This window comes from Taeniopygia guttata, chromosome 1A (assembly GCF_048771995.1).
Source record: "Taeniopygia guttata chromosome 1A, bTaeGut7.mat, whole genome shotgun sequence".
In the NCBI taxonomy this organism is placed as follows: domain Eukaryota; kingdom Metazoa; phylum Chordata; class Aves; order Passeriformes; family Estrildidae; genus Taeniopygia; species Taeniopygia guttata.
Genome location: NC_133025.1, coordinates 7,352,489 through 7,377,757, shown reverse-complemented (window position 1 = coordinate 7,377,757; position 25,269 = coordinate 7,352,489). Strand labels below are relative to the sequence as shown.

Sequence of the window (25,269 nt, the reverse complement as noted above, 5' to 3'; positions counted from 1 at the left end):
GGGGCGGAGCCGGCTCGGGATTGGCTGGGGGGGCCGGGGCCGCGTCAGGATTGGCTGTGGGGGTCAGGCGGGCGGAAGCGCGCGCCGCCCGCCATGAGCCGGTTCGGGGGCCGCACGCGCGAGTACCCGGCCGCGTCCATCGACCGCTTCGACCATGACAACCTGCGCGCGCGCGCCTTCTTCCTGTCGCACTGCCACAAGGGTGAGCGCCCGCCGGGGTCACTCACCCGCCGTGTGTCCCTCCTCACCCCCCGCGTGTCCCTCCTCACCCCCCGCGTGTCCCTCCTCACCCCCCGCGTGTCCCTCCTCACCCCCCGCGTGTCCCTCCTCATCCCCCGCGTGTCCCTCCTCACCCCCCGCGTGTCCCTCCTCACCCCCCGCGTGTCCCTCCTCATCCCCCGCGTGTCCCTCCTCACCCCCCGCGTGTCCCACCTCATCCCCCGCGTGTCCCTCCTCATCCCCCGCGTGTCCCTCCTCATCCCCCGCGTGTCCCTCCTCATCCCCCGCGTGTCCCTCCTCATCCCCCGCGTGTCCCCCCTCATCCCCCGCGTGTCCCCCCTCATCCCCCGCGTGTCCCACCTCATCCCCCGCGTGTCCCACCTCACCCCCCGCGTGTCCCTCCTCACCCGCCGCGTGTCCCTCCTCACCCGCCGCGTGTCCCTCCTCACCCCCCGCGTGTCCCTCCTCACCCCCCGCGTGTCCCTCCTCACCCCCCGCGTGTCCCTCCTCACCCCCCGCGTGTCCCTCCTCACCCCCCGCGTGTCCCTCCTCATCCCCCGCGTGTCCCTCCTCATCCCCCGCGTGTCCCCCCTCATCCCCCGCGTGTCCCCCCCTCATCCCCCGCGTGTCCCCCCCTCATCCCCCGCGCGTCCCTCCTCACCCCCGCGTGTCCCTCCCGTCCCCCGGCTGACCCGTGCCTCTCTCCCCAGATCACATGGTGGGGCTGCGGGCCACCGCCCTGAAGAGGAGGCTGGAGGGCAGGTACGGGCTTGGTGGCGGGGTGGCATCAGCTAAACAGCTCGAGGAACTGCCATGGGTCATAAATCCCAGGATGGGAACGGGACAGGGACACATCCCATAAGACCAGGTTGCTCCTACCTGGCCTCGAACTCTTCCAGGTGTGAAAAACGCTAATCACTTGGTTTTTAAAATAATAATAATAAAATGGCTATAAAAATAATAATACAATTAGAGTTATAAAGTTTAGAGTTAGGACAATTACAAGACAATAAAAAGCAAAGAATTATGGACGTCTGGATGCTCTCGGACACTAAGTCGCGAAAAGCATACCTTGTGAACAAAGGAATCACTCTTAAAACAATACACTTGTTACATATTTATATATCCTTCATGGTTATGCATACATTTTATTTTAAACTTTATTTATTTATTTATATAATGAAACTCTCTCTGTTTTATGTTAACTGTTTTCTTTAATCTCCGTGGCATCTTCGAGTCTGAGCAAGGCTTGAAGAAATTAGTTTCTTCTGATAAGAAGCCATAAATTCCTCTCCTTTGGAATATTTAGGTGTTCCTCAAAGCGAGTATCTCATTCCTAAAAAAAAAACTCCCCCCATATACATAGTGTTTATTTTAACATTATGTTGGAACCTAAAACTGTATTTAACACACTACGTAAGAGAATTAATACAGCATAACTTTCTAACATTAGACATATAATATTCATTGTAGTATTTGCGAAAAGTCAATCATCAAATATACATTTCTCACACAGGGATGGGGCATCCACAACTTCTCTGGGCAACTTGTTTCAGTGCCTCACCACCCTCACTCATTGTAAAAAACTTTTTCCTCGTATCTCATCTAGACCTGCCCCCTTTCAATTTCAAGTCATCTCCTCTTGTCCACACCATGTCCTTGTAGAAATCCTTCTCTATAATTCTTAAAACCCCCCTTTAAATGTCAAATGGTACCAGTAATGTCCCCCCAGAATTTTCTCTTCTCTAGGCTGAAAATCCCCAGCTATCTTAGCCTTGCCTTCACAGGAGAGATGCTCCAGCCCTCTGAGCATCTTTGTGGCCTCCTCTGGACCTGCTCCAGCAGGTCACTGTCCTTCTGTGCTGGGGACCCCGGAGCTGGATGCAGCAGTGCAGCTCACAGGAGTGGAGCAGAGGGGGGACACAGTCCCCTGCCTTGTCCTGCTGCCCACAGTGCTGAGCATGCAGCCCAGGATGAGATTGGCTTTCTGGGCTGCAAATGCACACTGCTGGCTCACATCCAGCCTCTCATCCACCATTACCTGAAGTCTTCTGCAGGGCTGCTATTAACCCATTTATCCCTCAGTCTGTTTTGATACCAGGGGTTGCCCGGATTCAGGTACACTCGGCTTAGTTGAACTCTGTGACATTTGTGAGCTTCATGAGGATCTCTCTGTTATTCCCAGAAGTGTTGGTACACAGTGACAGTGCTGTGCCTGTGCAGTGAAGGGGCCAGCTGTGCTCTCTGAGCTGTATAAGCAAGCAGGTAGCCAGCAGTTTGAGGGAGACATTTATTCCCCTCTGGCCAGCATCTGTGAGACTTTTCTGGGGTACTGTGTCCAGCCCTGGGTCCCCAGGATAATAAATTGATGTTTTTGTCAGCATTACCACACTGGTCTGGGGCCAGGGCCACGAGATGTGTGACAAGCTGAGAGAGCTGGATGTCTTCAGCCTTAGGACACAATCATATATCACTGTTTGCAGGTAGGGGTAGAGGAGATTGAGCCAGACTTTTCATGGAAGTGCATGAAGAAAGGGCAAGGGACACCTTTTACACCATAAGGATGATCAAATGAGGCAACAGGCCCAGGGAGGTTGTGGACCAGTTCCTAGGCTCTCTTTGATTTATTAGAGTAGATGTTGCATCTCCTCTGATGCAAGCAGAGAATCTCTCTTTGCTCATGAGGTCTCTCTGCATCAGCTCAGTCATAAGGAATATTCTGTGTTCTGTGTGCTGACTGTCCCAAATGCCTTTTGCAGGGGTGGAGAAACAAGCAGATAGGTCATGACCACGTACCACACACTGCATTTGTGTCTGCACAAAACCATGCAGGCAGGGGCACACAGGGGTAGGTTTGTGCTGAAGAGAAGCCCTCATATGAGAGGTTTCTGAGTGCAGGGTTTGATGTACTGGGTGCCAGGTGCTGATGTGTCGTCAGATTGTTCCTCATGTCTACTTTAAAAAACACTTATCTGTGGTTTTTGTCTCCTCACAGCTTGAAAGTTAAACTATACTGCTCGCCTGTAACTAAGGAATTGTTGTTGACTAACTGGAAATACAAGTTTTGGGAGAATCATATTGTGAGTTTGTGTTTATTTTGAAAATAGCACTTTCAAAGCAGTGATTCTCAGAAAGAAGCAGCTCTCTGCTTCCCAGGAGTGTCTAAATATTGGTGTTGATATTGTGTTTCAGGGCTTGAGCACTTCCAACAATGTGCCTTTCCTCCTGCTTGCCATGTGCCATTGGTTATTGCTGTTTGTTTAATTATTTCCCCCCCCCCCCAAATTTTTCCTTTTCTCTCAACTTCATCTTTACATGGCCTTCATCCTTACATTGATCATTTGTACATTTGAATTTATATTCATTTCCTTACCTTCCTCATGTCTCTTTGCTTCTGTCCTTTATTTCTCTTTCGCTTCATTTAAAGTCTCTTATTGCTTGGAGTGTATATAATCTGAAATTATATGATTTTCCTTTTGCTTTTTGGAAAATGGACTATAACATGAAGACGTTTTAGTATAAAATCACTGAAAAACTTAATAAATTTACTTGATTTCCAGTGTTTGGAGCCAGACTGCAAGGGATCAGTATTATGTACAGGTGTGAATTGAAGTTACTTCCTTCCCTTTGCAGATGCAGGCATTATAAAAGAGAACATGAGGTCTTTTTGCATAAATAAAAATAATTCTATAACAATTATTTTATATATAAAATATTATATATTATAAGAATATAATTATTATTAATTATAAAACAGAACATGAGTTTTTTTACAGAAATAAAAGTAATTATCTTTGCACAAATACAGGAATATGTGGTCCCAGTGATTTGTAGGCTCTGCTTCTGGTAATAGGGGGCAGTGGGAAGTATTGCAGCACAGAGCTGTCCTAGCAAGATCCACTGCTGTGGGACTGGGATTTTGGGCTTTGCAGTCATCCAAAAATAAGGCATGTGATCCATCCAGAGGAACAAGAGCTGTTGCTGATAGAAGTCCAACACTCTCTAACTCTTTTAGGCATGCATACCTTGGCTGAGGTATCTCCATTTAATTTTTAGATAACTTAAAGGCAAATTTATTCCACTGGAAATGGGTATTTATGACTTACTATTGGAAAATTAGTTTAATTTTACAGGGTTAGCATTAGCCAGAGTGAGTGGTACAGGTGTCTACATAATAAATACCTAGACATAAACATGAAATATAATGTTCAGTATATCCTATAATGCAATTAATCATTTTGTTACAGGTTGCATTGGAAGTTGAAACACCAACTCAGATTTCTTTAGAAGATGAAACATCTGGTGAGGTAAGTTACAGGAATGTAACTTAGAGGAAAGTATGTCAGTCCTGGGCAGTAATGCTGTTTGTATGAGTAAAGGAAACACAGCTGCAGCATCCGAAGTGCACAAGCTATTTTTAAAATGTATGTGCCTCTCCTCTTCTGTACTGCCAGAAAAATGGGTGATAGTTCTAAACTAAAAAAGGCTCGATTCAGACTAGATATAAGGAAGAAGCATTTTACAATGAGGATGGTGAAACACTGGAACAGATTGCCCAGAGAGGTGGTGGATGCCCCATCCCTGGAAACATTCAAGGTCAGGGTGAGGCTCTGAGCAGTCTGATCTAGCTGAAGATGTCCTTGTTTATTGCAGGGGAGTTGGACTGGATGAACTTTAAAGGTCCCTTCCAACTCAAACTATTCTATACTTGCTCACCAGGAACCAAGGAAGCAGAACTGTCTTCTGTCCAACTTGCTTTATTAGCACCACACAATACTTGGTTTTCTCGTCTGCCATGACAGGATGGTGACTGCAGTGTGAAGAGACTCTGATTTTAAAAGCAATGCTAAATGCTGCAGGAGGGAGTAATGCATTGTTCTCACCATGCTGACAAAAGTACTGGTAGTACTTACTACAGTCTGAAAATAATGCTAACCCCTCTCTTCCAGAAAGAAGATGTAGTGGTGACACTTCTGCCAGCTGGTCACTGTCCAGGTTCAGTCATGTATGTCGTTTCAATACGTTAAATGTTTCACCACCTGGCATTTAATGAGGAGTTTGACCCAAATGTTGCTGTCTGCAGGTTTCTGTTTGAAGGTGAGAATGGCACTGTGTTGTACACAGGGGATTTCAGACTTGCAAAAGGAGAAGCAGCCAGAATGGAGCTTTTGCATTCAGGGACCAGGTGAGCTATCTGTGGGATATAGAAAGAACAGAAGATCATATGGCATGGACAGTTTGGCTAGATATTCATTATTTTTTCCTCATTTTTTATTCTAGATTAAATATAATTGCAATACTGCAGTTACAAGCCTCCTTTGATGCATTCTTTGTAATCAAGGGTTAGAATTACCTCCTTTTGAAGAGTGAGGAAGTGGTGTATCTTAGCACTGTGGTACAATGTTTACTCTTGATATCACATTTCTATCCTCCAGGGTAAAAGACATCCAGAGTGTGTATTTGGACACTACTTTTTGTGATCCCAAATTTTATCACATACCAAGCCGGGTAAGTCTAATAAATTGTGAGAAGAAAGGCCCTTAAAAATATTAATTAATTAATTACTGCTTTGTTAGGTAAGTCTTACAAGGCAATGCCATTTTGCATTACTAAATCACAGCACTTTGGAAGTATCTTCCAAGATGACTCACAGCACTTTCTACACTTTTCAGGAGGAATGTTTAAATGGCATCTTGGAGTTAGTGCGAAACTGGACCTCACTGTCTCGTAATCATGTTGTGTGGCTGAACTGCAAAGCTGCTTATGGATATGAGTATTTATTCATAAACCTCAGCGAGGAACTCGGAATCAAGGTAGTGTTTCTCTAATTGTTGTTTTGGAACAGATCCTCAGTAATGATTGTGGCCAGCCCTGAGCTGACAATGGTTGTTCCCAGGGCTGCTCTAGGTCACAGTTATGTCTGTTAACGTCCCTTAAAAAGTGTAATTGTGCTCAGAATGAGGTAACTAGTTAACTTCAGTCTGGAACATCTGGGCTTTCCAAAGAGATGTTAATTCCCAGTTTTCAAGGTCAGTGTTTACCTCACTCCCTTTTATTTTGTGAATGATAAAAGTCATTTGCATACAGCATTAATAGTATATATATTCTGATTTTCTCATGAGTATTCATCCTTCTTCAGTGTAGGTAGTATGTTCTATGTGTTCTAGATGTCCAAGTTTTGGCTGACACATCTCTGCTTGGACATTATTTGGAGTAATAATTTCAATGCCTGCCAGCATTTAAGGAGAGCAGAATCACATCTACACAGCTGCTCCAGCTGCAGTCTGGCAAGCACTAATAAAGAGTAAACTCTGGCTTTCTCTAGGTGCACATGAACAAACTTGATATGTTCAGGAACATGCCAGAAATCCTGTGCCATGTTACCACAGACCAACACACGCAGATTCACGCCTGTCGACATCCTCGGGTGCGTTTGTTCTGCAGAGCCTCCCCTGACTTTGCTGTCACAGTGTGGTTATAGGTGCTGATGTTTGGGGCCTCTTGGGTTAATGAAGACTGGCGAAATGGTGACTTAATGGGAACCAGAGTGAAAACCTTAGTGGGTTGAATTTATTTTGTATTTTTAGGAAAAAAGGAGGAAAATATATTAGCTTATGCTAGAAGTAATTTAATTGTATTTGAAGCCTGAAAATCATGTTTTTAAGTGAAGTGAGACAAGCAGCAGAGTAGATCAATCAGGTATTACCCATTTCAATGTATCAAAAGCTGCTCAGATTTTGCCTGTGTGGTTTTACCATGTGGCCATCCATTTCCAGGATGTCTGTCAGGCTGGAGGCTCCAGCGTGGAGAAACACAGGTAGAAACTGAGATTGCACACTGAGGCATTGATCTCTGGCTGATTTGCTCTGCCAGCTGCACTAAAGAACCAAGATGTGACAGGGTCTTTCAAGGGAATTAGATGTGAGAGAGGAACATGGTTTGGCTAGATGCTATGCTGCTTAATTTCTGGGTAAAAAAGGTCACTGTTGAACTTGATTTTATATGCATTGGACAGGATGATGACTGCTTCCGAGGGAACAGACTGCCCTGTGGGATGACTTGCCTTAATGGAACTCCCCTGCACATAATCAGCATCAAACCCTCCACAATGTGGTTTGGGGAAAGGAAAAAGAAAACCAGTGTAATAGTGAGGTGAGCATTTGGGCCACACAAAAACCTGTTGTTTCAGGTTTGTGTCTTGCTTGATACGTGTATAATTGAATCTCAGAGTGGACTTCAAGTGTAAGTTATGCTGGTCTGTTGACCACAGATGAAGAGCAGATACCTAATTTCTGTGACTCTTCTGGTTTTTTAGGACTGGGGAGAGAACGTACAGAGCTTGTTTTTCTTTCCACTCTTCATACAGTGAGGTTTGTATATATATATTCTAGTACTGAGTATATATTGATTAAGAAAATGTAAAAGAGTTTTGATTATTCTTCATAATAAGAAAAAATCCTGTCAGTAATAAGATGTAAGGAGATAGGAAATTCTGAATGCTGAAGACAGAGAAATTTGTTTTTATATAGCTGCAGAGGAACTTGTTAAAGTAGAGCAGGATTACAAGCCTATTTCCTGTTCTCAGTTCTCAGTTCTACAATTGTTTTGACTGCCTTTCTATTTTAGATTATTGTGTAACCATGCAATGCTTAAAGCATGGACTTTTAGTTTACAATATGTTATCTGGTGTGACTCAGATTTGGGTGGGTTTGCCTTCTTTTCTCAGCCTACACATTTAAACCAAATTTTCTCATCCTGACTGCTGCTCTTGCCCCTTTTCCTGTGATAAAAGACTAAAAGGAAATTGGTCATGGCAGCATCCTCACTACAATCACACACTTTCATTTAATATGACTGGATACAGATCTAAAAACACTACTTTCTCCTAAGAAACTGAACGGAAACTGGATCAGTGCTAACAATGAACTGTCACAAAGTCTTGCATTACAAAATGGAGGAAGGCAGTACTGTTTTTAAGATCCTGATTAAGTTTAAATTTGCTCTGCCATGTAGAATTTTAAATGGAGGTCCCAATATGGAATTTGTTGGTGGAATATGGGAGGTAGTGTAACTAACACTCCTACCTCCACATGCAAAAATAGATGGGTCCTTGTCTTGGTTTGAGACAACTTGAAGGAGAACATTCTGGAACTCTCTCTTTAGAGGTTCAACTAATCCCTTTCCACCAGTAAGGAATGAAGAGGAGTAGATAGAAGTGAAAAATAACAGTTTCCTAACAAGTGCAACAATAACAGGCAAAGAAATAACAGTAAATAACTGCTAGATACAAAATCACAATAACATTATGGGTCACTCCAGGACAGTCCTGCTGTCTGTACAGATAGCAGTGTAATCTGCAACCTGCAAGTGTTTCCTGTGCTCAGCAGGAGTGCCCCAAACCAGAGACAATTCTCAAAGAAAATTGCTGGACATCATCTAGAAGATGGCAGAGTAAGGCTTGGAAAAAACAATGTGTTTTGTCATAATGGGCTTTTACGGGGTACTTCAGGAGAGACTTTAGGAATAGCAAAGGAATACTTGATCTGCAAACTGGAGACTTGAACTCCAGTAAGAAAAATGCATATTTGAAAAAATCAGCAACAGTAAAGACAAGGAAGCACTGGATAACATTGCTGGTCTGTCCAGCCTTTTCTTTCAGAGATAGTGATGGTCTTGTGTAGTAATTGGTAATTGCAGTTAGGGGTTAGTGAGTTCTCAGCATCCTTTCAGGCCTGTTTCTTTGTTCCAGAGATATCCACTTTGACAGAGTCATGGGCTACATTGGTCTTTTCATAAAGACTACTAGTACTACTTTTGGATGTGCTTGCATCAGTGTTGCCTTTAAGTGACATTCTTAACTGTTGATGTAATTTGTTAAATTGCTTCTTCTTTTCTGGAATTCAGATCAAGGATTTCCTGAGCTATATCTGTCCTGTGAATGTGTATCCCAATGTACTGCCAGTGGGGGGGACAGAGGACAAAGTTATGGACATGTAAGTGACAAGTGGCTGCTGGAGGGAGGTGATCCAAACTCTGCTCCTGTAAGGACAATTCCCCTCCTGAATCCCAGCCTCTCAGGAGGGCTACTGCCTTTTGCTTTACTTGTCTGATAATTCAGATTTTTTTTCTATATTCAGTCCCACAGACTTGAGCTTTCTGAAGCGTATGTGTACATTGATCTGAGTCTCAGAGTTTGTATTCTACTTCTATCTGTGTGTAGAGGCTTTTCTGCCAGTAAATTCTATTTGGGAGGAAGCTGAACACAGATTCATCTCACTCTGTTCTGTGACCCATTTCTATTTGTCACTGCTACTTCTCAGAAATTTCTTTTAAAGGTGTTTCCTCTGGGGACTTGAATTCCTCCCCTGCACAGCATCAGAGAGGCCAGTTCATGCTGCTGTAGATGTTGATAGCTTAAAAAGCACCCTCGGGGAGCAGGAGAGCTGTGGTGTCTCAGTCTGGACAGAACAAAGATTTCGGTTCCTTTTCTCCTTAGTAAGAAAGGAGACTTTTACATAATAATTATTGAATAAAACTGTAGTCAGATTTTGAACCCCGTCAGCTTGTCTTCTGTAAGTAAGGAACTACAAGATAGTTTCCAAAAAATGTACATGTTTTAAGGTAAATATATTGAAAGGACAGATTTCTACCTTTCAGCTGCTGAATCTCATCAATGAGTCAAGGACTTTGCCCTAGGTATTGCTGGCTTTGCTTTAACATTTTTGCTGCAGTGCCTATGAAGGGTATGGAGCATTGTACTTAAAACAAGTTAAAGGATTTACTTTTGCTCCTGAAAGCATCTGCTGAGTTCTAAATATTAACTGCTTTTCTCATTCCCTTCAGATTAAAGCCATTATGCAGGTCATACAGGAGAATCATGGAACCCAGGTACAAGCCCTTAGGAACACTGAAGAGAGCCCACAAGAGAGAATTATCTGATACAGGTAAAGGTTCTGCTGCTGCTACTGCACCTTAAACAGAAGTCTGAGACTAAGCAGAGGTGCCAAAAGCTTTGGTGTTCACCACAGTCTGTCTGTCTGTTCAAAGCAACAGCTAGAGAACAGAAATAGAAATTATGTGAACTTGGGTATTAGGAGGATGAAAGAGCTAACTGTGTAAAAACACACTTGTTTGCAGTCTTAAAATGTACTTAATGCTCAACAGCCCTGTAAGTTTTTGGATTGAGTTCATTCCCTCATTCCCAGACCAGCCCTATGAAAGATTGTTCTAACTGTCTCTGTGATGTACTGTGCTAGACAAGGCAAGGCAAACACTGTCAATATCATCCTGCAAAATCTCCAGCTGGGTTAAAGAATATTTTCCTCAATTTATACTAAATGAATTTTTATTAAAATTTTGCTCTCAACAAGATTTTAGCAGAGATGTGAACTTTCCTTAGTGATTTTCTGCTTGTTTCTTGCCAGATGAAGATGATCTCTTTGATTCAGAATTAATTTCTATAAGGCCTAAGATTCCAAAACAGCCGAGAGGAGAGATCAGGCCCTCCAGCACAGGACAGTCTGAAATTTCTGAAGGAAACATTAATGAGAGCACAGAAAGTTACAAAGGGACCACAACTTACACCTCCCTCAATATAGACTTTGTGGACTGTGAAGAATCAAATGATGATGAAGATGATGAAGAAGAACCTGAAAAAAATACAGTTCAATTTTTTTCCCATGAGCCAGATGCCACTTCCACAGCCAATTTCAATGGAGTAACTAGTGACCAGCAGGAGTCTAATGCCAATGTCCCTTGCTGGGATGAATTTTTTACAGGCAATAAACTAGAGGAAAGCTCTGAAAATGAGGACAACATCCCATCTTCAGCAGATGCTGGCGGGTCCCAGTCACTCTTCAGTGATTCAGATGGAGTAAGTGACTCAACACACATCTCCTCCCAAAATTCTTCTCAGTCAACACACATATCAGAGCAGGGGAGCCAGGGCTGGGATAGCCAAATGGACACGGTGCTCATCACCTCCCAGGAGAGAAGTGCCCTGGACCTGAGCACAGGTGGGAGCAGAGCAGTGGTTCCTGTGCTGCAGGAGAGTCCCAGGGACACTCAGCTGGACAGCAGCAGGGGGAAGCCACCAGGTCAGAACAGACTTTGTGCCCACAATGCTGCCTGTGGCTTGAAAAGCAAAGGCTGTGAGAAAGCTGCAGAAGATGGCACTGCCCACATTCAGGATGTGCTGGGAGAAATAAGCGACAGCTCCAGGACTCCTGATCTGGAGCTGAGGAGGGACTCCCAGAGCTCCTCTGACTTTGAAATTCCCTTGACTCCTGGCGCTGAAGCGCCTCAGCCAGATAAACTGTACCATTTATACAAGAAGCTTGCAGCAGGTGAAAACATAATCAGTGAGAAAAAAGTCTCCTGAGAAAAGGTGTAACTGATTACCTTGTGGTAATACCCAGCATGTCTAGTCATGCTGAGTCATGATTAATTCAGAAGTATCTTGCTGTCAGAACCAGGAATTTGCAGCCTGTGTACCTTTTATTGTCCTTTCCATGAAATACTGAAAAGGAAGTATTCAGAAAGTATTGCCAGGAGGGACAGTAAAAGACTTCTACCTCCCAAGGTTCAATTCTCCAGGACTGAAAGTACACAAAAAATGGACCAGACAAAACTAAGGGTAGGACACTAAATGAAATTTAGTGTTTATCTTGAGCTCTAAGAGTTTGCCTTTGCAATGTTATCTCAGGTTTTAATAAAATAGCACACAATATTAACTGTGGGAAGGAAGACCTAAGAACAACCATGCAAACAAGGCAGTTGTAATTTGGCTTTAATCCCTATTACCATTGTTTATCATTATTATAACAATCAGTATGACTGCAGTTATTTTTAAAAATAACTGCAGAACAGATTAGAGAATTACTGAGGTTGTGAGGGGCTTTTAATTTATTTTAAATCAAATTGTTAATTTTTAAAAGTCTCTCTTTACACTGAGCTTTAACTTCTGAGTTAGGTACTGCAGACTGCTGTCTATGCTTCACCTCCAACTCATTACAAATACCTTGTCATCACTTCCTCTGTGTTGTGGTTCTGAATTGTTCTTCAGAAAAACTTAAAATCCCGTGGTTCCCAAGTTACCAGCCCTGTCCTGCTCTGGCAGGTAAACCAGCCACAGAAGGTAACCTTGTATCCCAGACAGGCTCTTGTACTACCAAACTTCACCTCCTCTGCAACACTCTGTAGACTTGACTGTTTTAAATCAAGACAATATATTCTCCATGCACATGTGCCATCATAATTCTCTGCCAAAATTCTTAGCTTCTAACATAGAAATGTTATTCAGGTTTTTCCTAAACCGGAGTGCCTACAAAATATCCAAACCACAGAAGTCATCTAAAAATCCATGAGGTCTTCCATCCATGGTCTTAATTCCCAAAGAATTAAACATAATTTAGCATAACATCCTTCCCCTCTGAGTGTATCTTCAGTTGTTGTGCCAGGTTTAGTGACACGTGAATGTTAAACCAACCAGCATTCTGCCACAGGGAACAGAGGCAGGAGGGACAAAGCATTGCCATAATCTGTGTATGAGTCTAAGGATATTAAAGATCCATGTATTTTTCCCACTGTTACCTTTTCTGCTGTTAGTGGGATTTGTTAACCTAATTTCCAAATGTGATCTACCAACTTTGGGGGTTTTTTAGCAAGCCTGAGTGAGTGGAACTGCTGTTGGAACTACCTCTGTGAATAAATTCAGACAAAACAGAGCCTCTTCAGTTGGCTCATTTAATATCTGAAAACTTTGCATGTAAGTTCAGGGCTTCTCAAATACACAGGAATTCAGTCTGTTCAGGCAAGTGTAAATTTATATCAGTTCTCACCAGTCCTAAACTGAAAACACATCACTTCCTCATGGTCCCTCTGCTGGAGTCCTTACAGTCCTAGAAAATTTGGGTACAAGCCAGGAATTAAGAGGTTGCAGTCTTAAAGCAAATTCTAGTACAACTTTGACAGGCTAATTTTTTTTAAAAAATGACAACAACGAGAGAAAAATTAAATTTAATTTATTTTATCAAAAACTATAGGAAGACAGCAATACTAGAGACGACACAGTATGAAAAGAAAATGTTCCTGAGCTTACAAACTGCATATTCTAATACAGTTCCTAAAACATACATTAAAAATAAACAAAATATTTACTTATCTTGGAGATTAAATAAATAGACAATAACTTTTCCTACAGGTGATCTTGCAGCTTTAGTTTTGCTACAAAAAAATAAAACCAAGAGAAAAAGAACAGCTGGAGGGCAGGTCACACGTTACCAGCCCCCAAGAAGTGCATACACACAACTGAATTGATGACCATGACAGTGCCAACAGACCACAAAGCAAAACAAAGGCAGAAGCTGGGCTGGTTTAGCTTCCCTTAGAAATTTGAAACAGCTATTTTTCCATTTCCAGTTTGGCAATTTTCTGCCAAATTCATAAAAACAGTCAAAGTGACACAGTGTCCTGTTAAGCTAATTCACTGACTGCAATCCAAATACACTGTGAATATGTAAATATAAAATACTGCTCAAGGCTCTTATGTTAGAAACTGAATTCATGGGTTTCCTTCAAATAAATACAAAATACTGCTACCTCCCAGAACATAAATTAACGGTTCTTTATTTATGGCAGAAGATAACACACATATCCTTAACAAACAGCAGCGTTATTCCAGTGCTGGTGATAACATTCTCTGCCTCTGGAAAAGGCAGACACTGCACTCCAGTACAACTGCCCAACTGTTACCTTCTAAAATGCAGCTAATTGCAATAGTTAAATCAAAGTGGGCATGGGGAGAGACAGAGCCTGGGGCCTGCCCCGTGCCTCTGGCACAGGCAAGGCTGGAGTAAGGAATCCATCTCTTGCCTCCATCCTGCAGGGACAGCGCAGGCTGCAGCGGATTAAGGAGCTGGAGACTGCAGATTCCATCCACGTGGAATGCACTGCTCATTTGAGCTACATGCAAGAGAAAGCACTAATGACTCCAAACTATGCAAGATCATTTAGAGTTTGCTGACATTAAAACTCCACATTCCACTTAAAACTTTAAATTAAAAAAACCCAGACATTAGAGATATGGCGTGATAAAAACTCACAAGATTCAGCATTTATCAGCTGTGGATACAGGTGAGCCTGATCACATCAAATACTTTTAAATCTAAGCAAACTTCTTCCTATGAATTAAGCAATATAAATTCTCTATTTCAATGTGTATCTCTGTATTGTAGACTACAAAACTCACACAGCATTTCCAGCAGCCCATGCTCTTCACCAAAAGTGTAAAACTGATTTTGGCTAGTAGCATATAAAATGTCATTTGCTACCAAAGAGCTGTATCTTCAGTACAAATGCAACTGTGCTTCTTAAGAAACAACCTTGAAATGCTAATTTTGAAGTGCTAATAATTAACATGGAATTTAAGGCATTTTCTAACAAATTAAGTAAACAGTTACATGCTAGGTACTTGACTTCATTCACCTGAGCCAACAGCTGTGCACCTTATAAAGGTAACTAGCTGACTTACAGTACATAGCCAGCATCCAGCTATGGAGCATCCATTTATGGAGCAACATTATTCTGCCTGACCCTGTCAACATTTACATGACTGGTAAGCAATATGCAAGTTTTACAAGCTCTGAATCCATGAGAAAAAGGCATGTGGATCATTCCTAGAGCATGGACCTTGGCTGTCACTCCACTCATCACCCACCTCAACTGCTCTTCAGTGGTTCTGAAGCCAAGCAAAACTTAGCGTATGTTATGAATAGATTGAGACAACTTTAAGATGATCAGGAAAAAAAAAAAAAAGATGACTGAAGCAGCTGAAGAACAGCACATTTCTCAGCCTTTACATTCAAGAACATCTTACAAATGTCTACAGCAAATGGGTATACTCACCCCTAGTCTAACTTCACTGAAGTTAACATTTTTGCAACCAGAAAGTACAGGCCTAGTATCTTAGAAGTCTGTCACTAGGTAAAAAAGACACAGTATGTAAAAATTGAACCAAAACCAGCTGTGAATATACATCAATCCCAGGGCTCTTTTGCACCTAATAGATAACAAAGCATATCTCCACAATGCACTGACTTTGTTAGACAATGGGCTCCTCTCTTTAACCTTTTGCTATCTATTTCCAAACTGTAGCCAGCAACTTGTTTCAGCCACGACTGCTGAATTTATGCAATGAAAACAAACAGCAAATGTTACTTCTGACAATTCCATATTTATAAATTATCTGTGGAACTGCAGTCCTCCTATAGAATCCTAACAAAATCAGAGCATAACAACTGAAAACATTCTACATAACATCAGCTAAGAAGTTCAGATTTTACACTTGGGATCTGTTAATACCAATTACAGAGTCACAGAATCAATTAGGCTGAAAAAGGCTTTTGAGATCATCAAGTCCAACCTATGACCGAACACCATCTTGTCAACCAGACCATGGCACTGAGTGCCATATCCACTCTTTTTTTAAACACCTTCAGGATGCTCCTATCTGAGCAGTCCATTCCAGTGTCCAACCACCCCTTCTGTGAAGAAATTTTTCCTAATATCCAACCTAACCACCCCCTCCAGCACACCTTGAGTCTATGTCTTCTTGTCCTATTGCTGGATCCCTGGGAGACTGACCCTCACCTGGCTACACCCTCCTGTCAGGGAGTTGTAGAGAGAGATAAGGTCAGCCCTGAGCCTCCTTTTCTCCAGGTACATGATGGAGTGTCTTGTTGAACTCATCTGCCAGCTCCCTCATCACCCTAGGATGGATCTCATCTGATCCCATGGACTTATGAACATCTAAGTGACTCAGCAAGCCTCCAACTGCTTCCTCCTGGATTACAGGGGGACTATTCTTCTCCAGCTCAGGAGGCCAATTATCCTGAGGACAGAACAACTGTCTTGATGTTGAAAACTGAGGCAAAGAAGGTGTTAAGTACCTCAGCCTTGTCCTCATCTTTGGTAACCATATTCCCTCACCATGTCCAACAATTAATGGAGTTTTTCCTTGCCCCTCCTTTTGCTGTTAATGTATTTATAAAAACATTTTTTACTATCCTTTAAAGAAGTGGCCAGATTAAGTTTTAATTGAGTTTGGCCTCTCTAATTTTCTTTCTGAAATTATTTTCTTTGCATGGAGTTCCATGGACATTTTACAATTTGCACTCCTGTGAACCTTTGTTTACACACTGGTTCTCCTTAATCCCTCACCCTGGTACCATAAATGTTATTGCCAAGATCTTCAAGCTTTTCTTTATATAACAAAAAAGCAAAAGAACTGTCAACTAAGATTTAGAATTCAAATCAAATGCTTTCTGACTTCTCAAGGTATAAAAATCATGTAGCTTGAAGCTGAGTCATGGGAGGTTTAGCTTGGACATTAGAAAAAGGTTCTTTCACCCAGAGGGTGTTTGGGGACTGGACCAGGCTCCCCAGGGCAGTGGTCACAGCACCGAGCCTGGTGGAGTTCAAGAAGTGTTTGGACAATGCTCTCAGGCACAGGGTGTGACTCTTGGAGATGTCCTGTGCAGGACTAAGAGTTGGACATGATGACCCCTGAGGGTCCCTTCCAATCCAGCTTATTCTATGATTCTAGGAATATTCAAATTAAGGTACATTTTAGAGTTTTCTTTGCATACATTTTATGTCTTCCTAAACAACTGTTCTAGAAAAATGAATTTTTCATCCCCATTAGCAGTTCTGTATTGGCGTGAAACACTACAATCTCTTTCTTTGGCCAATGCCATTTCAATTACAAACACATTACCTTGTTTTCACGATCCTTATTTACATTAGATGTAAGAATACTTGAATATATGTGTGAAAGAAGAGTCTTCTTAAAACACATTAAAAAAAGAACAAAATATTTGTGACTTTGGATACCCAAACTCAGTTGAGATAACCTCTGCAACACATGGCTCCACATTTACAGACAGTTCTGATGCTCTTTTTGGATGGGGTAAGACCTTCAGCAGAGTCTGAAGTCAGATCTATTGAACCTGCAACACAGAAGAACACAAGTAAGGAAGTTCTAAAAGACAGACCAAGATCATGCCCAGTATTCAAACAGCTTCTAAAGGCCTTCTAACAGCCCTGTTCAAAGAGCTGTGTGTGAATCAGTAGAATCACTCAGATTCTACTGACACCCTTGTTACAGCTACTTGTACAACACCTGGCATACACATCAGAATCCAAAACTCAGCCTCAATCTTTGTACCCCCCCAGGCATCCACAGGGATCAGCTGACAGTGCAGCTGACCTTCAATACCAGTGTCACAAACAGAGAGAAAGAAGAGTTTTAAGGTTCAAGATCAATTTGGCAGTGTGGTGATTTAAGCCCCTATGGCAATGAAACATCACACAGACACTTGCTCCCTTGCACCCCAGCAGAGCAGGAAGGAAAACCAAAAGTAAAACTTGTAGGTTGAGATAAAAACAGTTTAATAATTGAAATAGTAAAATATTGTAATAATTATGATATTCTGATTATGCTGATGATTATTATTATCAGTAGTAGTAAAAGAAAAAAAACAAACATGAGCGATGCACATACAATTGCTTACCTTTGGCTCACTGATTCCCAGAGGCCATCCCTGAACTCTGATCAGCCCCTTCTGGATATCTCCCCAGTTTTGACGTTAGGCATGACATTCTCTGGCATGGAATATCTCTTTGACTAGTTCATCTGTCTAAGCTTCCTACTAGATTTTTTTTTTTACATTTTTTTGAGTACCTCCTCACTGGTAAAGCATGATACACAAAAAAGTTCTTGACCTAAGAAAACATCAGTGAATTATCAACACTATTCTCATACTGAGTCTAAAACACAGCACTGTTCCAGCTACTGAGAAGAAATTAATCCTATCCAGTTGAAACAGCTGTTCCATAGGACCTACATCCACAGTAACTATCACTAACAGACTACCTAGAAAATAGTTTACCTGAAATGCTGATTTGATGATTTGACTAAAGAAAAGCTTTATTTAAGGGCAGCCTTTGAGCATTCCTGGGACAAAGCTTCAAAATCATTTGCTTCACCAGACAATCCACCCACAATCCCTGATGTGCTAGGAGCACTGAGGGAGGCAGTGCACTAGAGATGCAGACAAAAGCTTCTGGGTGTGCTCCTCTCTGCACTACATGTCATGAGCAATGACTGTCCTGAAAGCCAGAGCTATGTTATTAAAAGCTGTGCCTGAGCTGAAATGCTACCATCATTTAGGCTGCAATAAAACCCACCAGCACCCCAAAACTTCCACAAGAACCATGTTAAAATGTGCAGACCTTTCATCTGATAGTCAAAGGTTAGCTCTTCTCCAGCCTTGATGGTTCGGGTAGAGAACAGCGCTATTCGAGGAAGACGCAAGTCGAGGTTATCAATAAACACATTGAAGACTTGAAGATTTGGATCACACTGTAAGCAAAAATTAATGCAGTTTCTGTTTAGAAAAAATAACATTTAATATCACTGAGGTGTTTAAGTAAACCAAGATCACAGCTAAGAAAGAATGGGTTCTTGTCTCAGTGACAGAAGTATGCAATTAAGTTATCTTCTGAAATCAACAAACTGAAATAATGTTCCAGGAGAACATTTGTAGCTCAGATTCAAGTCCTTCCAGGAAGGCAACCTTTGCACAATGTGCAGACTAATACACAACAGCCTATTAAAAAATGACACCTTCAAAGGTGACAGCAAAAATGCTGAAAAAATAATTACAGCTAGTATTCAGAGGCTAGTATGTACCAATAAAACCCATAAAAAGAATTAAAGTTGAAAGAAAACTAAAAACAACCTAGTGTTTCAAGCCGCACAAACTCACTACTCTGTAGTGATGTTTAAGCATTTCTTCCAGGCCAGAGATAGTATCTTCATACAATGCATGAATTTCTACTGCAAACTGCAAACCTGTTTGGCTTCTGAATTCCCATGGTCTGGCTGCCAGGAGGAGGGTGAAGGTCACTAAGCTGGAACTAGAAACCATTTCCTCATTTTCTCTGGATTAAGTGTCAAAAGTCAGTAGTCCCCGAGATTGTTAAATTCTGAATGCTTTTTTGTTCTTTAACAGTGAAATATATCACACATTAAAGAATCAGAAGTGAAGTTACAGACATCTAAATTTACACTGAAGACAGAATACTTCACTCCATTTGCGAAAGTGAAGAGCAACTGTCTGTATCTAAAATTCTTCTTTATCCTTTTCCCTGGCAAGCCTGCATGATATACAAGTATCACCATCTCAAAAACCTGAAGAGATGAATTTTCTGTATTTGTAGAACACTGACTGCATACCTCACAAACACTGAATTAGTAAGAAATAATAACTTTTAGTTCATGAATCCTTACAAATGCAGCTCAGCCTTCTTTCTTTAGGTACTTCAGTTGAACTTCAACAAAACACTACAAAAACTGCTTGTTAAAATTTACTTTTGAGTTCTCTTACAAGCTTAGATTAGGAGGAAAAATTATATTTCTCTGCTGCAGATACCTAAGAAAGCATAGGAAATTTCTCTTTTTCCTCTACCAAGTTTGCAGGATGAAATTCAGAGTAACATTCCATCCTGCCCAGCTACAAAATAACACATCAATTCCTGTCATCTCTGACTCCGGGCTAATTTCGTTAAGGACCTGTCACATGTTAAGTACTTCAGGTACTCAGAAAAAACACACCCAAACGAGCCCTATTGTGCTTGTCTAGAACTAGCTGATGCAGTGAAAACTCCAGTCAAAGCAAACTACTCCAGAAAAACTGTGAATACAGTAAGGAAATGTTTACAGGAGAAGACATTTCTAGCACAATTAGGATAATTCTCCAAATTATTAGTATTCAAAACAAAGTCTTACACTGTGGTTCACAAAGTGGGACACATTTCCATATCGAGCTGCATCTACTGTAAATTCATCTGAGTCATAGTCCAAATCAAACAGGTATGTATTTCCCTGGTTGTCATAGAACTGGCCTCGCCTTTCTGCTTCCTCACTTGTAATCACCTAAAAAAACAAAAAAGAGACCTGCATCATACTATTAATTATTACTAAATCAAAACAAACATCACAATCAAGTTAGAAAAAAAAGTTAGAAAAATACTCAGCAAAAAACAGTAACATAATAAGTTTTCAATGTTGGAATAGCATTCTATCTAATGAATGAAGAATACATAAGAGTACATACAGCTGAACTAATTTTTTTGGTTGAGGCTTCTCTGAATGCAATTTGTCTACAGCTGATGCACAGCACTACCTTGTCTCTGGAAAAAAACCAAACATATCAGCACCCTCTACTAATAATTTTGATGATGACAATCCAATAAACTGTTTTTACCTGAAGTGTCTCTCTCTATACACACTTTTCCCATTAGATCCAGAAAGCCTCGTTTACTTCACATAAAACCAAGATTCAACCTTTTCCCTTTGCAGAGGTGAGCAACAGGTATCAGACTTTAAAACCCAGCCACATTTACAGCCCAATATTCATTTCCTCTCTTCCCAGAAGCAACCCTTCTATTTTTGACTGCAATGAAAGACCCTATTCACTGCAGCTCAGACACATCACAAAGCTCAATCTATTCCATTAGGTGAGTGTGTCACTGTCGACAGATAAAACAGCTTAAACAACTTCATCTGCAGCCTGTCACATGAAACACATTCTGTTGTGCAGATTCAGCAAAGAAATCATAATTTGGCATCAAGAGAGATACAAAATGTAATGGAATTGGACAACAAATCCCTCTAAAATCTGACAGATGAGATTTAAGAACTCAGCAGCAGATATTAAGTAGATTCAGGTGAAACAGTAAATACACACTCTTTCCTTTAAGCAACAAAATTACATAATCCCCTTTCGGTGCATGGAGTGCATGACCTTTTGTATATTTAAAGGAAATGGATGAACATGAGAAGAAGGTTTCAGGCAGGAAGCATGGAGGAAATCTACTTAAGATCATAAACATTGTACAAAGGGACAGAAGGAAATACTTTGAGTCAACATAGTAGCAAGGCAGATTTGTGGTAGAAACACATTGTAACAGAGAGGCTGCTGGTGTGAAGAGACCTAGAACAAAGTAGAGGCTGAAACACATAAACAAGGGCAATACAAAATATCAGGAGTAACTCAAGATCTGTATTTTAGAACATAAAAGTTCTCTTTGAAATAGCATGAGATCGAATAAGCAGATAATGTCCATACTATGAGTGCTACTCTTGCTGTTAATCAAAAGCAATAAATATGCTTGGAAATACTACCTTAGAAGTGCAGATAAAACAGAAAAGGGACGGAAAGTCTGTGCAGGGAGTTTCAAAAAAACTATGCTTTGGGAATGGCAAAAAACTACAAAAAATATGATCAGGGAAGAATGAAGAGTATGATTGCCATGAAAGAAATTAAGGGCTTGCCTTTAGAAATATTATTAGGGCATGCATCTAAAATAATTCTTTAGTACCATATGAGATAAATATTCTCTTCTGATCTTTGACAACTGCTCTGGAATGAAAGAATGTTCTAGACAACAGATTTTTGCTGTCAACTTGAATGTCCCTTTATCTCTCCACTCAAAAGCAGACTGATCTATTATATAGTAGAATTGCAGAGTATCCTGAATTGGAAAAGTCCCACAAGGATCACCAAGTCCTGCCCAGGACATCCCCAGGAACCACACCATGTGCCTTAGAGTATTGTCCAAACACACCATGAACTCTGTCAGGCTTCCTGCCATGATCACCTCCCTGGCCAGCCTGTTCCAGTGTCTGACCACCCTCTGGGTGAAGAAGCCATGAAGTGTGAAAACTGAGAGAAAGCTCATTAAATTTTTATCTAACATTTCCTTGACTGTATGTAATTCACCTCTACAAGATAAATACATACCTACCTCTCCAACATACTCCATCACAAAACTGTTGGTTTTAATTTTCTGGAGGGTTTTTACTCCCCAGCCACGGCCATTGTTGGTTCTGAAGATGCAGAGTGAATATGGGGTCCCTTTCTGCACAATCCTATTCAGGCAGTCAGGCCCACACCTACAATACGAATTGCACTCATAGATGGGCAAGCCAGGCTGGATTTTCAATTTCTTACGTTTATTGTAAGCCAAAATAAACCCAGCCTCCTTTGGACAGCACTTCTCAGCAGGGCAGTCATCACACTCGCAGCCAGTTGTTATTCCATTGAGCACATTTATTCCTGGAGCAGGTTTATACTCATTGATGTAGTAGAAGTCTAAAGGAGGGCCTTCAAGATCTACAGTGTTTTCTACCAGAATCATTGCTTTGTGATTCTTTTTCCTGTTGAGTTCTTCTTTCCACCTCTGCAGAGCTATTCTTTGTTTGGCCTTCTTTACAATATAATCTGCAATTGCAGGTTTCAAAGTTTTAACATGCTTTCTCAGTTTCATTGCTTTGCCTCCCCTCCCCCGAGACAAGTATTCATTTCTGTCTCTAAGAAAGTTCTGAATAAGCAGAGGACAGTTCAGATGTTTCCGAGGTTCCCAAGTATTTGAAGATTCTGGCCATCCTTTCCATTTCACAAGATAGAATGCTTTGCCCTTGAAATACAGAAACAGATACAGATTTAGCCAGAGTTCATGCAGCTGAAATTCAGCATCACAGAACAACAGAGACAAACACAAGAGCTCTGGACTTAAGGATCAGCACACAGGGCAGAAGGCCTTGATGTCCCCATAAAAATTACAACTGGGGAGAAAGAGAAAAGTCAGGTTGTGGGCAAATTAACTTGTATCACAACTTTGCATACTTTACAAATTGTCTCTAAGGTTTAAGGGCAAAGAAATCAAAAGTTGGGAAGAACTCTGCTAACAGCATACCTGGAGGAAGAGGAGGAGGCTAATTTGTCATGGCAAGTGGTAAGCTACACTAACTCGCTGTATGACTCGTATGCACAAGAAGAATGCAGTCATATCACATAAAGAACAAAAAAAATGTAAAATGTAGCAAAAAAAAAAAGTATAAAACCCACTATTGGTCATATCAACCATCCTCCCAGAACACTAATTAATTTGACAAGTGTAATACTGTATTTATGATGAAGCAGCATACATTTTGCACTTATTTAAAAAGGACAAATAACTGTAACAAGAACAAATCCTGAGACTGAATTTCACAGGAGTCCATTTGCAGCACATGGCCCTAATCCTCCATCAAACAGACGAAAAGAATCAAGAGAGAAATACACATAGCTGTCTGCAAATAAAGGAGAGGCATCATAATTCATACTGAGCTACCAACCTAAAGCATCAGCACCAGATACACAAAGGTGAAACATTTAATATTCTAAAAGTTTGTAATTTCAGGAAAAGATCTTCCTTCCACTTACTAAAAGTAGCAGCTTACGCCACTTTCTGTTTACAGTTTAAAGTTTAAAGTATACTTAATCTGATGCCAGCAAAAGCTTTGTCCTCACTGTCTGCTGCTTTATATTATGAGCAAAATTATCTTTGGCTTGCTTCCAAATTTCAACTGAAAGAGTGATCAAAGTGGTCTGTGTTTCTCTTACCTCTTCTACCTTGTAGTCACACAAATATTCCACCTCATAACTCTTTAGATTCCTGTTGGTGATTCCAATGGATTTACATGTGAGATTTTCCTTCCTACATAATTCTTGGAGGGTCTCAAGTGAAGCTAGACATGGCACATACCAGGCTACAATAAGAAAATTGGTAAAGAATCCTATTTAATGTCTCAGCTAAATTGAACTCATCATGCCTCATCCCAGAGTCCCCACATTACCATCGTGACAGCAGTCCATGAGTCTCTTGTACAACTGCAGCGTCTCCAACTCAACCCTTCTCTAACGGGCCAAGTTAAACACGTTAACGATACCCTCCCTGCACCTTTATTCTGTACAGTACGTACGCGTCTAAAGAACAACAAATATTTCGGAGGGCAGAGACTTCCACAGGTGAAAGATACACTAAAAGCACCAGCAATTTTTCTACAATTTTTCTACATCGCACAACCGAATTCCGGCAAGCAGTAAACCTCCATTCTTTAACAAGACCGCCAAATTTCTGTAGTCAAGCGCAGCTGAGTACTTGCGATGCAACCATGGTGACTGGGCGAAGAGATAGAGACCCACAGCCCTCATCCGGAAGGATCGCGAGTGCCCGGCCAGCCAGGCGGATTTAGAGAGACGAGAGGCTGCGCAGGGCTCCAGCGCCCGGGAATCACCGGGATGAAGGAAGGGGCCGAGAGGAGCCGCCGGCCGCGGGGCCGTGCTCGCTCCCCGCGGGGCCGTGCTCGCTCCCCGCGGGGCCGTGTTCTCCTCCCCGCGGGGCCGTGTTCTCCTCCCCGCGGGGCCGTGCTCGCTCCCCGCGGGGCGCTCCCGCCCGGCCGCGCCGCAGCTCCCGGGCTCGGGAGGGGGCGGCCGCGCCGGGATCCAGCGCCTCTCCCTGCGTCCCACCCTCGCTTCCAGCCTTACCCCAGGCACCTCCCGCCCTCCTCCCACAGCTCCCCTGGGCCAGCGGGCAGGATTCTCAGGGAAGCGGACAGGACCCCCCAGCCCTTCCCTTCCCGCCCGCCGGGGGTCTGCGGGCAGGGGCGGTGGGAACAGTCCTGACAGAGCCGGGTGACCGGGAGCGGTAGCGGCTCCCATTGCCGAAAGTGAGCGGGAGCTTCCCCACCCGTCCTCCCCGCGTCCGTCCCGGCCCCCCAGCGCCCGGCAGGCAGCGGAGCCCCGTCCCCAGCGCGCTCCCCCCTCACCTCCTCGCCAGCCCTCCATGTTGGGGGGGGCGACAGCGCTCGGGCAGCGCCGGCTCCGCCCCCCGCCGGAAGGGCGGCTCCGCCCGCTCGCCCCTTTCCCGCCTCTGCCGTGAGGGGCCCGGCGGGACGGAGCCGGGAGAGCGGGAGCGGGGCGGATTTAAAACCATTTTGCTTTTGTTCTTACAGAGCTCTGCGCTGCCGGGGACAGGCGGCCGAAGCGCGAGGCAGCTTCTTTCCCGGCCCCTCAGCTAAATGGTCCCCGGCGCTTCTTGGAGGGGGAAAAAAAAGTTACACCGTCATCACGTCAGATGAGGTTAATGTAGCTTCGACAGAAT

General features: G+C 42.5%; 2 protein-coding genes across 7 annotated transcripts; one reads left to right on the top strand and one right to left on the bottom strand.

Annotated features, from left to right (window-relative positions):
- Positions 1-42: 42 nt before the first annotated feature.
- On the top strand, positions 43-12,248 carry DCLRE1C (DNA cross-link repair 1C). 3 transcript variants are annotated; one of them, XM_030290945.4, is made up of 14 exons: positions 43-202; positions 930-981; positions 3,215-3,299; positions 4,467-4,526; positions 5,169-5,224; positions 5,303-5,404; positions 5,655-5,727; positions 5,892-6,032; positions 6,545-6,646; positions 7,235-7,371; positions 7,535-7,589; positions 9,124-9,212; positions 10,063-10,163; positions 10,644-12,248. In XM_030290945.4, the coding sequence occupies exons 1-14, from the start codon at positions 94-96 to the stop codon at positions 11,597-11,599; spliced, it is 2,118 nt and encodes a 705-aa protein (XP_030146805.4). In that variant the 5' UTR covers positions 43-93; the 3' UTR covers positions 11,600-12,248. The 3 variants fall into 3 exon arrangements, with proteins under 3 accessions (XP_030146805.4, XP_072775113.1, XP_072775120.1); XM_072919012.1 differs by lacking the exon at positions 3,215-3,299 and having other exon boundaries at positions 117-202; XM_072919019.1 differs by lacking the exons at positions 43-202; positions 930-981 and adding an exon at positions 3,780-3,819 and having other exon boundaries at positions 3,283-3,299.
- Positions 4,961-25,045, bottom strand: SUV39H2 (SUV39H2 histone lysine methyltransferase). 4 transcript variants are annotated; one of them, XM_041721300.2, is made up of 7 exons: positions 24,935-25,045; positions 23,730-23,875; positions 22,090-22,761; positions 20,069-20,215; positions 18,511-18,640; positions 17,110-17,225; positions 4,961-5,413 (listed from the first exon to the last, which is right to left on the bottom strand). In XM_041721300.2, exons 1-6 carry the CDS (start codon positions 24,951-24,953, stop codon positions 17,116-17,118), a joined length of 1,224 nt encoding a protein of 407 aa, XP_041577234.1. In that variant the 5' UTR covers positions 24,954-25,045; the 3' UTR covers positions 4,961-5,413; positions 17,110-17,115. The 4 variants fall into 4 exon arrangements, with proteins under 4 accessions (XP_041577234.1, XP_072775136.1, XP_030146827.1 ...); XM_072919035.1 differs by lacking the exon at positions 4,961-5,413 and adding an exon at positions 13,225-15,197; XM_030290967.4 differs by lacking the exon at positions 4,961-5,413 and having other exon boundaries at positions 13,225-17,225.
- Positions 25,046-25,269: the final 224 nt, after the last annotated feature.

What these genes read in the sequence shown, in the direction of transcription:
- DCLRE1C (XM_030290945.4), top strand. Translation starts at nt 94, where the DNA reads ATGAGCCGGTTCGGGGGCCGCACGCGCGAGTACCCGGCCGCGTCCATC. An exon ending in CCTGTCGCACTGCCACAAGG is followed by an intron (nt 203 to 929) that starts GTGAGCGCCCGC and finishes CTCTCTCCCCAG; the next exon opens with ATCACATGGTGGGGCTGCGG. An exon ending in TTTATCACATACCAAGCCGG is followed by an intron (nt 5,728 to 5,891) that starts GTAAGTCTAATA and finishes TACACTTTTCAG; the next exon opens with GAGGAATGTTTAAATGGCAT.
- SUV39H2 (XM_041721300.2), bottom strand. An exon ending in GTGACTACAAGGTAGAAGAG is followed by an intron (nt 22,762 to 23,729) that starts GTAAGAGAAACA and finishes CTGTATTTCAAG; the next exon opens with GGCAAAGCATTCTATCTTGT. An exon ending in CCCACTTTGTGAACCACAGT is followed by an intron (nt 18,641 to 20,068) that starts GTAAGACTTTGT and finishes TTTTGCTTACAG; the next exon opens with TGTGATCCAAATCTTCAAGT.